Genomic DNA, 15,426 nt, shown 5'->3' on the forward strand with positions numbered 1-15,426 from the left:
CAGAAGTGTGTAATGTCAGGTTTTTCATCGGACATCTGCGCAAAACCGTGCAAATATTTACTAAATGTCGTAAAAACAGAAGTGTGTAATGTCAGTTTTTCCATCAGACATCTGCGCAAAACTGTACTGATATTTACAAAATGTCTGGGGTCGACACAGATTTGTGACGTGAAAATGTGGTCAGGAGTAAAAACAGGATGGAACCAGTGTTGTACCAGTAGAGGATGTTGTGGGTGGATGTAAAAACAGTCCAGACGTAGATGTTGAGCAGCATTTTTAGTTTAATGGGCACTTTGACAAAGAAGAGGACGTAAAGTAAAGCTCAGAACCAGGTCCACGTTCACTAAAGTGAAACAGGCGTCAGAGCCAAAGTGTAAACAGAGTGTATTAGTGCAAAAGCAGAAACAGAAGGCATCAAACACAAACCCACATGGACTTTTATTCCCTCACATTCTTTCTTTTCCTGAACTTTTTCAAAACTGATTTCCTCTGATTCCATCTCCTTCACTTTTCTCCTTCACTTGTCAGTTTTTTTTTCTAAATCACAGTTTTCCTGCGGCGTTTTCAGTAAATATAGTTTAGCATAAAGACGAGAACCACAGACTGAATGAGCTGGCCCCACCCCCCTGGCTGGCCCCACCCCCCTGGCTGGCCCCGCCCCCCTGGCCAGCCCTGCCCTGGTCCTCACTCCCCCTGGTCCTCACTCCCCCTGGGCCTGTCCCGGCAGCGCCCCCAGCAGGCCGTTGGCGGTGGTGAACAGGTTGATGGGTGATGATCCATCTGTGATCAGAGTGGACTTCAGACCCAGAGACTGGAGCAGTTTGACCTGGAACACAACAAACATTTAAACTGGGAACGATTCACATCTAGGAACAGAACAGAGCATGTGCAGACAGAGGCCATTTTACTCTGATGTCATAGTTAGAGACGCTCAGTGAAGCTGGACTCTAAATGTCTCTAGTCTCTTTTCCATGGTCCATCTGAGCTAAACTGTCCCCATATTTATATAAATGTGTTCCAAACAGAAGTGTGTAATGTTGGTTTTTCCATTCAATCCCAAATGTGCTGATTAGTTTCTTTCTTCTGGTAGATGTCACTAAAAGTCATTCCATGAACATGAACAGAAATCTGTGTTGTTTTGAATCTAGAATGCTGGTTCCCCCTCTATCTCCTACTAAATTCTAAACTGATGTGGTTTCCTGGTGTGTCCACACATACACACACGTTTGGGTTCAACTCTCCTTCTCTTGTTCTAACATCCATCAACATCTGTTTTGGTTATGTGACTCTAGTTGGACTCAAAGGTCTTTCCATTAAATTTTTGCATCATATACCAATTTAATTACAAAAAAACCGCTCTAACAACAACTACATTAAATCGAAAAACCAGAGTTTGGATGAAATTGTTTTTCCATTAGACACATTTTTATGAACAAGTTAAATTCACACAGCTTAAGGATCAATGGAAAAGAGACTAATGATACATTCATCATGTTTCTGTGACATTTACACTGTTTTATGACTTATTTACTCAATTATTTGTTGAATTTTGTCATTTTTAAATCATTTTATTACTTCATTACTTTTATCATTATTATCATCATTATCAATAATAATAATAATAATAATGTAATAGTAACAATAATAATAATAATAATAATAATAATAATAATATTCTGTTGAACGTTCTGTTCCTTCCTACAGCTGAACCTGTGGGTCCAGTTTGGTCTGTGCTGGTGGTGCATTCAGGTACCTGCAGTTCTGGTCCAGCTCGGGCCATCTCCTTCAGGGTGTCGGAGCCCAGACTCTCCACCAGCTGACCGAAGCGCTGACTGTCGATCTGCGCCAGACGCTCCTTCTTCTCCACCTCCAGACGGTCCATCTCCTTTTTATAATTCAGCTCCTGCTCACGGGCCTTGGCCAGACGCTGAAGCTCTGCCTCCTGAGGGTGGAGCGGGGACAGACACGTCAATCACACAGGTTTTGGTGTGTGATTGGACACAGCTTTGGACAGAGTTTTCCATTGATGAGGTCATAACACATGAATACTTTGATCAGTGTCTGATCAGTGGAGTTAACAGAGTATTACTGATCATAAATCTGTGTTTGATTCCATTGATAATGGGATCCCTCAGGGCACCGTCTTAGACCCGTTCATGTACTGACCCCCTTTACTCTGATCAATATCTGATTATTATCGATCATGTAAACAGTCTAATCTGGTCTATTAGATTAGATAACAGCAGTAATCTGATTACAACCAATCAGATTACCACCCCTAGGTTTGTCCCAGTCCCCATGTCTTCATATAAACAGGTTCATCTGGTTTATTTAGTTCAGTTTCATCTGAACATGTGGAAAAACGATTAAAAATCACAGAAAACAGAGGAACGGAGAAGACAAGAACAGGAAGATGGATTCTACGTCATTAGATTTAAACTAAAGTTCATAAATTGAAAATGAACAAAACTGGAAAAAAATAAGTAAATTAATGAAAAAAATGAACAATAGGTACAAAAATGTATTGAAATAATGAAACAAATGAACAAAACTAAACAAAAATTAAATAAAATAATGAAAAAAATTAACAAAACTGAACAAAAGTCACATAAAATAATGAAACAAATGAACAAAACTAAACAAAAATCTAGTGCCTTATCTAATGTCATAAATAATAATGAACCAAACTGAAGTGCCTGATCTAATGTCATAAATGTGTGACCGTACGGCTTCAATCCTCTGAGCTTCCGCCTTCAGTTTGGCTTCGTTGACGGCGGCTTCGCCCTGGATTCGAGCGGCTTCGGCCCTGGACTGGGCCTCGGCTTTAGCCGCCCCGGTGCTCTCCACGGCAGCGCTGAAACACAGCGAGGACAGAACCGTCAGAACCCCAACCCGGTACCACTGCGGACCCTGGTTCCATCCAGCCCCTGTTCACCTGAGTGCCTCCAGCTCAAGCAGCTCCTTTCGGGCCCGTTCGGCCTCGGCCTGGTCCGTGATCCGCTGACGCTCCAGTTTACCCCGGGCCTCCTGCTCCAGACGCTCTGCCTCATGACTGAAGGAGGGGGGGAGGGAAGTCAAACCACAAACAGGATGAATGATGAACAACAAAACAACTTGAAAGAAACTAAACTGATGATACTGAATGAAAGAACAAACTGACATTCAAACTACAGAGGATTTATTCAGTATATGAGAGAATACCGCAAAGACACCTGGGAGATGGAGGCATTTGACACTGTTTTCATGTGTATTCTGTGTGTTTTTATGAGTATTCTCTGTGTTTTCATATGTATTTCATGTGTATTTTGTGTTTTCCTTCCTGTATGTATTGTGTGTATATGTTGTGTGTTTTCCTTCCTATGTGTATTGTGTGCGTTTTCCTTCCTGTGTGTATTTTGTGTTTTACTTCCTGTGTATATTGTGTGTATTGTGTGTGTTTTCCTTCCTGTGTGTATTTTGTGTTTTACTTCCTGTGTATATTGTGTGTATTCTGTGTGTATTGTGTGTGTTTTCCTTCCTGTGTGTATTTTGTGTTTTCCTTCCTGTGTGTATATAGTTGCTTGTTGACCATGGTGCGTTCACTGTCCATCGTGCGTTCACTGACCGTGCGGCCGCCTCCTGGGAGTTGGTGGTGATCTCGATGGCCAGCTGGACGCTCTTCTGGAGGGCGTCCCGGGTCCTCTGGTCCACCGGCTCCACTGATTGGATGTCCACGCTGCTGATCACCAGGTTGTTCTGGCTGAACCTCAGACTGGGTCGGACCGACATCTTCTCGTCGAAGCCGAACACGGCCGAGCAGATGATCCGGTTGGAGTTCTGCACAAACACAACACAGCTGGTCTGAAAAGTCCTTCAGGTCCACGAAAAACCATCTGTTCCATTTCCTCTGATGGACGTCCAACCTTGTGGAAGTCGTCGAACTGGACAGAGGCGACGGCGCCACGAACCCGAGAGGCGATGGCTTTACAGGCGTCCCCCACAAAGTCAGGGACAGAGAAGAGAGATGCAGCATCAGCGGAGCTGACCGGAGATTTAACATCAAAAAACCTGGGTGGGGGGGGTGGGGGGGGAGAGAAAGAAGAATTAGAACCATCACTTTAATTGTGTTCTACATGTGTCTCTACAGAACATGGAGGTTCTATTTGTTCTGTTGGTTCTGTGGGTTCTTTTCTGGTTGTTCTATTGGTTCTGCGTTAGTTCTTTCATATCATCAGTAAACGTTGCCGTGGCGGCGGTCGACGCCCACCCACCAGTTGTAGGACAGCTGCAGCTGCAGGCGGGCATGGTCGGCTGTTTCTATGGTGATGACATCAGTGAAGAAGTCCGGTCCAAGCAGCAGACACACAGCCTTGATGACGTTGGCCCTCTTGGGTTTGTCCCCGGACAGAGACAGAACCGTGAACTGCTCATCCGGACCCAGCATCACCATCTCCGGACCGAACACCACCCTGAACGCAACATAAAGACACGCCCCCTTTTAAAGCCGCACACACGCCTGGACGACAGGCAGATTTCCCATGATGCTCCTGTGCTGTCAGACCTGGCCTTCTTCTCCCTGTAGTCGTAGACCTGGACAGCGGCATTGTGGGGGACTCTGTAGGACACCACCCGGGTTTTGTCCCGGACCTGTCCGTCCCTGGTGTCGTCCCGGCGCCGGTCGGACCGGTCGGCCAGCGGGTCGTGAGGAGAACCCAGCAGCGCCTCCACCTTCGCAGGGAGCTCCTTCTGCCACAGCTCCTCATCCTGGGTCAGCATGTAGGTGTGGCCTATGACCGCCCGCACCTGAGGACCGGGACACACAGCACCGTTACCGAGGTTACCTGAGGACCGGTCCGGGTCTCAGTCCGGTCCAGGTCTCAGTCCAGTTCAGGTATTGGTCTGGTCTCAGCCTCAGTTGGGTCCAGGTCTGGTCCAGGTCTCAGTCTGCTCTAGGTCTCAGTCCAGTTCAGATCTCAGTCTGGTCTGGGTTTCAGTCCGGTCCAGGTCTCGATCTGGTCTGGGTCTCAGTTGGGTTCAGGTCTCAGTTTGGTCCAGGTCTCGGTCTGGTCCAGGTCCTAGTCCGGTCCAGGTCTCGTACCTTCCCAGTCTTGATGTCCCGGACGTAGATGCCCTCGTTCTCGTCCAATGGGATGGCCTGACGCCTCAGCACCACCTCCACCGTCGCCGGAGGAACGTACTCGATGGGGCCGCGCAGCATCCAGCGGTCGCCCGGACGACGGAGGACACCGCTCCTCCGTGACCTCTTGGCGCGCTCCTGCATAAGCTCCTCCTCCTCAGCTTCCTCCTCCTCCTCCTCCTCCTGGCGCTGGCAGAGAGAACGATGGAGAGAGAGGACGACGACGGAGAGAAGGGTTAACGTGGCGATGCATCGGAGAGGAGGAGGAGGATGAAGAGGAGGGGGAGGGGTTGGAGGAGGAGGGGGAGGAGCAGAGAGGCACCGAGAGTCAAACTAATACAACGCAAAAATGATGGTTTAAAGTAGGATGGGAGGATTTAAACATAAAAAAAGGAGAGGAAGAAGAACAGAGTCAGGAGGATGAGTTAGTCTGATCAGGAAGGAGAAGAAGAGGAGGAGGAGTTCTGAATCAGACCAACACCTCCTGCACCCCCAGAAACCTGCTCTAAGCTCTGTCTCTGATGTGGCTCAACTTGCAGACCGGTTACAAACCACAGACCCATGCAAACACTAACTCTGCCAAAGCTAACTCTGCTAATGCTAACTCTGCTAATGCCAACTCTGGCGATGCTAACTCGCTATAAGTTACAATTTTCCAAATATTGTGGAGTCATAGAACTTAGATTGGACTTTTTCTGGTGGTTGTGTAGTTTTTTAAGTGTTAAATCTGTGGTTGACTGTGACGGAGCGGCCGTAGACGCCACGTCACTTTCTCCCGCACGGTGCATTCTCCCTGTGGCTCTGTGGGAGGAGGCAGTGTGTGTAGAGTGCCAGTGTCCCACAGAGACGTGCTTCAATGGACGTGCGGGAAAGTAGTTTCTTACCACATTCCCCGTTCTGAATCTTTTTTTTTTTTTTTCCCCCTTCTTTTTTTTTTCCCCCGTGAGTAGTGCGGTCGAGGGTGCACACTTGACGCCTACATTTAAGACTCACTCACAAACACAGACTCACCAGACGCTGATCCGGCCATATCTTCCACCTCCTGTCACCACTCCAGGTGGCGAACCGGGGCACTCCCTGCTTAGCCCTTTTATAGCGCACTGTGGCGCGCCATTGGAGGTCAGGTGACCTGGACTAGTTTATTTTTTTTCCCTAATTATTCAATTACGTTGTTTTCCACTATATTTACATGGAAGGTAAATGCCACATGGAGGGCATTTTGTTAGTAAAATATTTCTGTTATTGGATGTGATTATTTGGTAAATTATTTTTTCCTGAGTTTTGAAGTTTTTGTTAAAACCCTGTTTTTTATTAATTTGGTAAGCCCGGGGGAGGGGCTAAGAGTATTTAATGTGGGGTTTTTCTGTCAGACGGGCAGACAGGGTTTAGTCTCCAGGCTGTGAACTTCTGGTGAGGGTGGATAGTTTTTTTTTTTCCCTTGTATATACTTTAGTTTTGTATTGTAATTGATTTTTCACATTTTTGCTGAATAAAATCACAGAAAATAGTTTGACGACTGAGCCATCATTATTTTTTTTTTTAATCTGGAAAAACCGAACCCGTGACATTGACTCAGACGCGCAGAGTTTCTGGAGACAAATGGTCCTGTTAGCAACTTTAGCTGCTAACCACATCTGACATGATTCTTTGGACAAGTAAGAGCTGAATTATAGTGATCTGAAAAAAGATGTGTCACCACAGTATGACCTCTGTGTATGACCTCTGTCTGACCTTTGACCTTTGTCTCTAACCTCTGTCCTCTATCTCTGACCCCTGACAGGCTGTCTTCATCCCAGACAAACCCCAGAATAAATCCTCTTCCCTCTTGAACCCGGTTCCTTCAAACGGACCAGCTGACCCAGACCAGAACCCAGAGTTCTCATCATGCCTTTCTGCTCCCCAAGTCCAGGTCAGTGCTCACCTCCACCTCAGGGTCATTGAACGCCTCCACGGCTCTGAGGACAAGCCCCTCCTCCTCTGACAAAACATATACGTCCTGGATGCCGCGTTCAAGGCGCTCACCCGGTTGCAGGAAAAACGAGCGCTCCCCCTGAGGGACACAAAGGACATGTTAGAACTGGACCAGACATCTGGGCCACTTCAGACCAGGATCAGACCAGGACCAGACCCAAAAACACACATGAACCCAGATGCTCTGGTTCTGACCCACCTTGACCACCCTCTTCTTGCCCAGCTGAGGCTTCCCATCGGGTCCGACCGGGTCCAGGACCACGCAGTACTGTCTGGAGCTCAGCGTGGTCACATTGACCACGCCCACCACCTCCTCAGCTACCGATGGGACGTGGGCCTCACGGTCCGCCATGGTCACCAGCCATTCCTCCCCCGTTCGCCGGTCCCGCCCACCGGCGTCTTTAAACGGACGCAGGGCACGAACGTGAAGCGCTTTCTGAAAAACATGGAGACAAGTTACCATGACGACAGAGAAGCAATAAAAATAGAAAACAATGAGGAGGAGGTGGTGGTGGTGGTCATGGTTTTAAGGGTTTAGGTTCATCCATCCATCTGTTTGTCCAACATCCATCCATCCATCCATCCATCATCCTCCCTCCCTCCATCATCCATCCATTCATCCCTCCATCCTCCATCTCCCAGAATCCTCGGTTTACTGCCTAATATCGTCTGTATTAATAGTAACTGTTACTACATCTGGAAAACCTAAATCTATGGTGTGTTCTAAGGGGATGGGGCTTAGTGAAGCCTCAGTTATACTTGGTGCTGTCCAGACTGTCCGTTGAGTCAGTGAATGCCTCGCTCACCTTGTCAGTGAGGATGAAGGCGTTGACGATGTCGATGACTTCTTCATGAGCTCCAGGGAGGTAGGCACCGACCTTACTGACCAACCACTCCTCACCTGGAGCCAAAAAACACACACACACCATCAAACCATGTCAGTGTCTGAAACTTGACGCATCGTTAACTGAACTAATGACTCATTAATGATCAAAGTACAAAGGGGTGTTGACCTGTGACCCTGCGGACCCCGCCCCTGTCCACGCCCTCCTTCCTGGCCCTCAGCCTGATGGCCTGGTTCTCCCGGATCACCGTGGCCTTGATGGTCTCCAACACCACCACCTCCTTCCTGGGGATGTAGGTCCCTGCAAAGACCATGAGGCCGACGTCTGATCAGTCCAACAAAGTCTGACACAAGGAATCAAACAAAGTCAATCAATCTAATTTTATGTATCTAGCACTACATTTGAACAACAGCGGTGCCATGACTGTATAACTGGGTATCATCAGCGTAACATGAAAGTTGATAGAGTGTTTCCTTATTCAGTTACATAAAGGAATGGATAAGGTAAACAGTTCTGGTCCAAGAACCGAGCATTGAGGAACTCCATGACGAACTGAGAGGATTCATTATGACCATTAAATTGAAAAGTTCTGAGGTCCAAATTCTGCACTCTGAACTCTACCACCATTTTTGTTAACTGAAATAAATAAAAACTATAATTAAAAGAAAAAAAAAACGATAACTAACTGAAACTGTATTGTGTGCTTACAAAACTAACTATAACGAATAAAAATTATGGATAAAATTCCCTTCGTTTTCGTCTTTGTCAATGTTGGATTGATACGAAAGCGATTTATTTTGCTCTGGCAATTTTAGCTAGCGGCACCATATGACACTTCATGGTCCATCAGTTCTCGTCACTTGTGGTTTCCAGTTGTCTTCTGGTCCCCACTCTACCTGGAAACATGAAGACTAAAGTTGGTAGAAAACAGCAGAGTCCTGTCTGGGATTTATTTAAATACGACAGCGAAGAAGATAAAAGATACGACAAACCTAAAACTAACACTGAAACCAAGCATTTAGAAAAGAAATGAAAATTAATAAAAACTAGCAAACCTGCTCTAAAAACGAATCAAAACTAACTGAATTAGAGAAAAAAAAAAGTCAAAACTAAATAAAACTAAACTATAATGAAAAATCCAAAACTATTATAACCTTGGTCAGTAGCCACTTTGTAAAAATAAATCCCTAAATCCCATCACAGAGTTCGAAGTGTAAGCACTTCAACTAAAATCCAAACCCTTTCCAGACTTTAAAAACACAACATTAAATTCCTGTATGAACCGACAGTGGTCACACTGGTCGCACTGGTCTGGGATTGGTTCAATGTTCCAGTTCATCTATGAACAGGATGGCCATGTGACTCGGTTCTGGACCCAGACCTGGGTCCGGATTCAGACCCAGACCTGGGTCCAGCCTCAGACCCAGACCCGGGTCCGGACCCAGACCCAGACCCGGGTCCGTTACCTGGTCCTTCGAACAGCCACTCGTCTCCTGCCACCCTCCTCTCGCCGCCGTCCTCCTGGAAGTCAAGCAGCGCCTGCAGACGCAGCGCTGTGTCTGGAAACACGATCTGCAACGGTGTCACGTCCTGACACAGAACACAGGCCAGCGTTATCGCCATGGCAACATGGTTCAGGAAGTGAGGAGACACTGACAGTATGTACAGATGAAAGGCCCTGACACTGATCTGACCTGGGATCAGATTTAGGTGGAAAACAAACAGATGATGAAAAAGGTCCAGAAAACCTTTAATGAAACTAACAAAGCATCAGTTGGAGTTCAGTTGGAATCAAACTACAGAAAGTGGTTTATATTATTTATTTTACTTTATTATTTGTTTTTCAAAATGAGCTTTTGTTGTTTTTCCTTTTTTCTGAATTTATTATTAAAATTTTTGGACCAAAAACTTCAAGTAAGTCAAATTTTCATTATTTTGACTTATTGTAGTTTTTGTTTTTCAGTTTTTCTGTTTAAAAACATGTTTGATATTTGATCACAAATATTCTTTCGCTTTTACTTCATTCATTAATTCATTTATTTTATTTGAATATTTCAGAGCCTGTTGTAAGAACATGGAACCACCAATAACGTCATCAGTTTGGAGATTTTAAAATGAAATAAGAATTATGGAACCAGAACCCAGAATAGGTTCTGTTCTGTGGTTTTGGGGTTCTGTTTTCTGGTTCTGGGTTTTAGGTTCTAGTTTCTAGGTTCTGGTTTCTGGGTTCTAGTTTTTAAGTTGTAGTTTCTAGTTTCTGGTTTTGGTTTCTGGGTTCTAGGTTCTAGTTCCTAGTTCTGGTTTCTAGGTTCTAGTTCCTGGTTCTGGTTTCTAGGTTCTGGTTTGTGGTTCTAGTTTTGGTCTCTGATTCTGGTATCTAGTTTCTGGTTCTACTTTATATGTTCTGGTTTCTGGGTTCTAGGTTCTAGTTCTGGTTTCTAGGTTCTAGGTTCTAGTTCCTGGTTCTGGTTTGAAGTTTCTAGGTTCTGATTCCGTCACCTGCTGGACTTCCTCTCCGGGGTACAGAGGAAACGGTTCCTGCGTCAGTCGGATCTCCAGGTCGGCATGGCGGAGCTTGGCCTGTCCTGATTGGTCGAAGCGGACCTGGTTGTTGTCGTCACGGGCGACGGGGTTGAGGACAACGCAGTAATGACGAGGAGGGAACCATGATCATACGCAGCGGCGGGAACAGAACCCTGAGAACCAAAACACACAGAACAGGAAACAAGAAATGGGTCAAAGTCCTGATTCAGTCAAAATGAAACGGAATCAAGTTCAACTGAAACATGGAAGTAAAACTTCAGAATCAGAACAATCTAACCTGTTCACAAAGGAACCACAGTTAGCTTAGCATAGCATGGAGGCTTGCGCTAACTAGAAAACACAATCTAAAATAAAGCTGAACTTCCTCCGACCTGCTTCTAAATACACTCATTAAAATATTTAACAGACTCTAAAGCAAAGGATATCTCATTTGCAAATTTTCAATTTAAAGTTAAATCAGACTATTTAACCTACCTAGTCACCCACTCATATAAGGATCTTTATCAAAAAACTTTGTCCTGCTCCTTGAAAAAATGAAGTCTGACCTTCAGAGATGGAATAGCTTACCACTATCATTAAATGGCCGTGTTAATTCTGTGAAGATGAACGTTCTACCTAAATACCTAAATACCTATACTTATTTCTTTGTATTCCATTTTACACACCAAAGAAGTTCTTTGTGAGTCTAGACAAATGCGCATCTACATTTATTTGGAATGGCAAACCTCCACGAATATGGAAAGATTTTATGCAAAGAATAAGACCACTTGGTGGACTAGCTTTGCCAAATTTTCATTTATATTTCTGGGCTGCAAACATACGAAATATGCTTTATTGGACTATTGACTCAAATAGGGAAATTCCAGCTTGGCTTCATACTGAATCATCTAACTGTGGTAAGACATCTTTATTAGCATTGTTGATATCTGCACTTCCCCTGGAGTTGTACACTTACAAATGTAATCCTTTGCTGTATGATTGCCTCAGAATCTGGGTGCAATGTAGGAAACGGCTTGGTTTGCACTCAATGTCCATTAAAGCTCCCCTGTGCTCAAACCATATGTTCCCACCTTCTACATTTGACTTGGCTTTTAAGATTTGGAGCAACAAGGGGTTAAATAATTTTAAAGCACTTTGTGAATGGAACCTTTGCCACATTCACAGAACTAACAGAACAATTTGAGATTCCAAAAACATTTTTTTCGCTATTTACAAATTCATCACTTTTTAAAAAGTAGATACCCTTCGTTTCCCAATTTACCTGTCGAAACTACTCTGGATAAAATTTTAGACATAAAGGGTAATAAAAGAGGTGCAAGAAAAGAAATTTACAACTTATTTTTAGGTATACAATCCCCCTCATTATCTATTATAAAATCACATTGGGAAGGCGACTTAGCACTGAGCATAACAGATAGCATCTGGAAATCAATTCTCCATCAGGTACACACCTCCTCTTTATGTGCAACACATGGGCTCCTCCAATTTAAGATCCTTCACCGTTTACATATTTCCAAAGAAAAGTTAGCCAAATTCTATCCGGGCACTGACCTGCTCTGCAATCGTTGCAAAGCAGATACTGGTTCCCTTTTCCACACTTTTTGGACATGTCCTAATCTTCATAACAATTGGACATCTATATTTACCACATTTTCAAAAATGTATGACATTAACTTTCCACCTTCAGCCCTGACAGCACTTTTTGGAGTGATTCCCCCAAACATTTATATTTCTAAATATTATTCAAATGCTATTGCATTAGCTTCTCTACTTTCACTTCTTATACTTTCGAGGTGGAAACAGGAAACCCCTCCCACACATGCTCAGTGGATTGCAGACATTATGAGGTTTTTACATATGGAGAAGATGAGATGTACGTTAGCAGGATCAACTGCAAAATTCTATAAAGCATGACAGCCTTTTCTAAAATTCACAGAAACTTATAGAATGAGCAATAATTCATGACTTTGACACCAAATCACCACTCATCACCTGGATAACTGTAAGTATGGTACATATTTTATTTCTGTCTCTTTTTTTTTTTTTTTAAATATATGTATAATTGTTATCTGTTCAATTTTATCTTATGTATTTATTTTTGTTTTTACTATGTTTACACATCTAGACTTTGTATGAATGCTATATGCCTCCTATTCTTAATCCTGATGTCTTCTGGTAAATATATTTACATGTTTATGTTTATATTTAAGTTGGGGGTGGGGACTTGTATAAAAAAAAGACAGTAGAAATGTAAAGATTGTATGATGCATTCGTGTTATGCTGTTGAAAATCCACAAATAAAATTATATATATAAAAAAAAAATTAACAGAGGATTTTATTATATTTATATTTAAAAAATCTGTTTATAAAGCTATGGCAAACAGTAAGCTAACCCACTGCCTAACATGGGAACGTAGGATGTACAGGATTAGAGAGAGTTAAATAAAATGAAAATAAAATGACGTAAATAAGGATAGTTGTCGAGAAGATGGGAAGGTAAAAGCTACTTTTATCATCAACATTTTACAGTTGTGTTGCTGGTTAGCTTGCTACGTCTATGAAGCTGTTACTACCACGATGCTAATTTGGCTAACCTGTAAAACTAGCATGCATTGAAACCAAAATAAGTAAAACACACAGGAGTAAAAAAAAAAAAAAAAAAAAAAAAAAAGTCGACAAGTAACAATAATAAGGAAAACTATTTATAAATGTACATAAATAAATAGAACCAGGTTTATACTAGTTAGCATGCTATGTCTATGAGCTACAAGCTAACGTTAAAAGCCAACACTAAACACAAAGTCACTTTTAAATACATCTGTAACATCTTTAGTGTTGACATGATGTAAAAATATGATAATTTATGTTTAAGGATTAAACTAAATATGTTCATTTTTGCGTAACGCTGCTGTCCATCTTTATGCCAACGCTGAACTAAAAATGTTCAAACATTTATTTTTTATTTTAAAATCTTTTTTAGCTGTAATTTTATATAATTATATTATTGGTTTCAATGGACTCTAATAACCCTGTATATTAAACATTTTATAATATTCACTTTTATTTTTCTTTATTTTACTTTTATTTCCTTTATTTCACATTATTTTATTTTTTATTTCATTTTGTATTACTTAATTTAATATTTAGTTTATTTTTTTATTTATATTACTATTTTTATTTTATTTTCATATTTTATTTCATTCTTTTTGTAATACTTTTTTTTAAACTTTTATTTAATTTTATTTTAAATTTGACTTAACTCAAATTACATGTTATTTCATGATTTTATTGTACTTTATTTTCCATTACGTTATTTTATTTTATGTTATTTTTTTTATATTTTCTTTTCTTTCTCATTAATTTAATTTACTATTTAATTTATTATTTTATCTTATTTTATTTTTGTCATTTTATTTTATTTTTTATCTTATATTTTATTTTTCTTCTTTCTTTTATGATTAAATAATTATATTATTACATATTTTATTTTTATATATATATATATATATATATATATATATATATTTTTTTTTTTTTTTTTAATTTTGTGTTATTTAAATTTTTTTATTTTCTGTATTTTATCTTTTATTTAATCTTATGTATTATTTTACTTAATTATATTTCTTAGTTTTTATATTTTCTTTTATTTATATTTTATAATGTATTGTATTTCCCTCATCTTTGCGCCATACCTCTCGTTGTCCTGGCGGATGTAGGTCAGCGGTCCGATCTCCACTCTGGCGATGTTAGTGTTCTGGTCCAGGACGTGGATGTAATGATGGGGCGGGATTCGGATGATTGATGTCTCGTTGAGCCTCTCCATGTCCGGCCCACGGCTTCCTCCTTGCTTCGACATATTCAGCTAAAACCTGAGTTTCAACGACACAAACGTTAAAATACAACAATATTTACACACATTAATAAAATAAAACCTTTATTTGACACTTTTACAGTAAAACTGAGTCGATATGAACTAAAGTTAAACTCATTTGACTGTTTTTTTTAGTTCTTTTAAAAAGTGGATTTAAAAATCTCCACGTCCATTAAATCTAAATAAACAGATTTTATTATTTAATCTTAATTCTAGAAGAAACCAGAACAAAATGTCTGAAAAAAGATGATAATTAATGTTTTTCCTGACTAATGATGATTATTTTTTAACTGAGTTGAAACAGTTTCAATAAAATCTGAATAAATTCAACTGTGGTGAAAAACAGTCAGAATTATTTCATCTGTTGAAAATCTTGACTTGTTTCCCTCTTTTTTCTGACAAACACAGCTGTGATCGGCACCGACGCAACGAAAAAGGACGTCTGACATATTTTACAAATAAAACTGTACATCGAAGGAGACGAGAATGTGTGAAAAAAGCAACAACAAAGATTTACATGAATGAAGGTCAGAGGTCACAATGAAAAACAACTCAGACATCAGCACCATCACCTTCATCATCATCACCTTCATCATCATCACCGTCACTGTCATCATCTTCATCACCACCATCATCGTCACCTTCATCATCATCTTCATCATCACCACCATCATCATCATCTTCATCACCACCATCACCTTCGGCATCATCATCATCACCACCTTCATCACCATAACCTTCATCATCCTCATCTTCATCGTGCTCCAGTGTTTTATTCTGATTTGTTTTTTTTGGTTTTTTTTATAGTTCAGTGAAACCTTCATTATGTTTCTGTGACATTTACAGTTTTATGACTTATTTACTCAATTATTTATTGAATTTTGTCATATTTTTAAAATATTTTTCTTTTATTCCTTTTTTCCCCATCCTTTTGCTGCATTATTTTTACAACATTTTCAATCTCGTTGGCATTTTTAAACACATTTTTCATCATGTGTAGTTTTCATCATTAATTGTTGCATTTTTTCTGTTTTATTTCTTTTCGTTTTTTTTTTTTTTATTCATTTCAACTTTTGTC

General features: G+C 41.2%; 1 protein-coding gene across 1 annotated transcript in view; it reads right to left on the reverse strand.

Moving 5' to 3' along the window:
* Positions 1 to 261: 261 nt before the first annotated feature.
* The window catches only part of LOC115416361 (major vault protein-like), a 20,860-nt gene continuing 5,695 nt past the window's right edge, over positions 262 to 15,426 (reverse strand). Inside the window, 17 exon segments of the mRNA XM_030130107.1 lie at positions 262 to 826; positions 1,754 to 1,942; positions 2,728 to 2,854; positions 2,936 to 3,052; positions 3,605 to 3,816; positions 3,903 to 4,047; positions 4,251 to 4,448; positions 4,541 to 4,782; positions 5,078 to 5,305; positions 7,038 to 7,166; positions 7,287 to 7,523; positions 7,894 to 7,988; positions 8,101 to 8,232; positions 9,399 to 9,522; positions 10,432 to 10,593; positions 10,595 to 10,628; positions 14,170 to 14,346. Coding sequence (XP_029985967.1) covers positions 701 to 826; positions 1,754 to 1,942; positions 2,728 to 2,854; positions 2,936 to 3,052; positions 3,605 to 3,816; positions 3,903 to 4,047; positions 4,251 to 4,448; positions 4,541 to 4,782; positions 5,078 to 5,305; positions 7,038 to 7,166; positions 7,287 to 7,523; positions 7,894 to 7,988; positions 8,101 to 8,232; positions 9,399 to 9,522; positions 10,432 to 10,593; positions 10,595 to 10,628; positions 14,170 to 14,333 — 2,661 coding nt within the window. The 5' untranslated portion in view covers positions 14,334 to 14,346 and the 3' untranslated portion in view covers positions 262 to 700.

Source organism: Sphaeramia orbicularis, unplaced genomic scaffold (genome assembly GCF_902148855.1).
Source record: "Sphaeramia orbicularis unplaced genomic scaffold, fSphaOr1.1, whole genome shotgun sequence".
NCBI lineage: Eukaryota > Metazoa > Chordata > Actinopteri > Kurtiformes > Apogonidae > Sphaeramia > Sphaeramia orbicularis.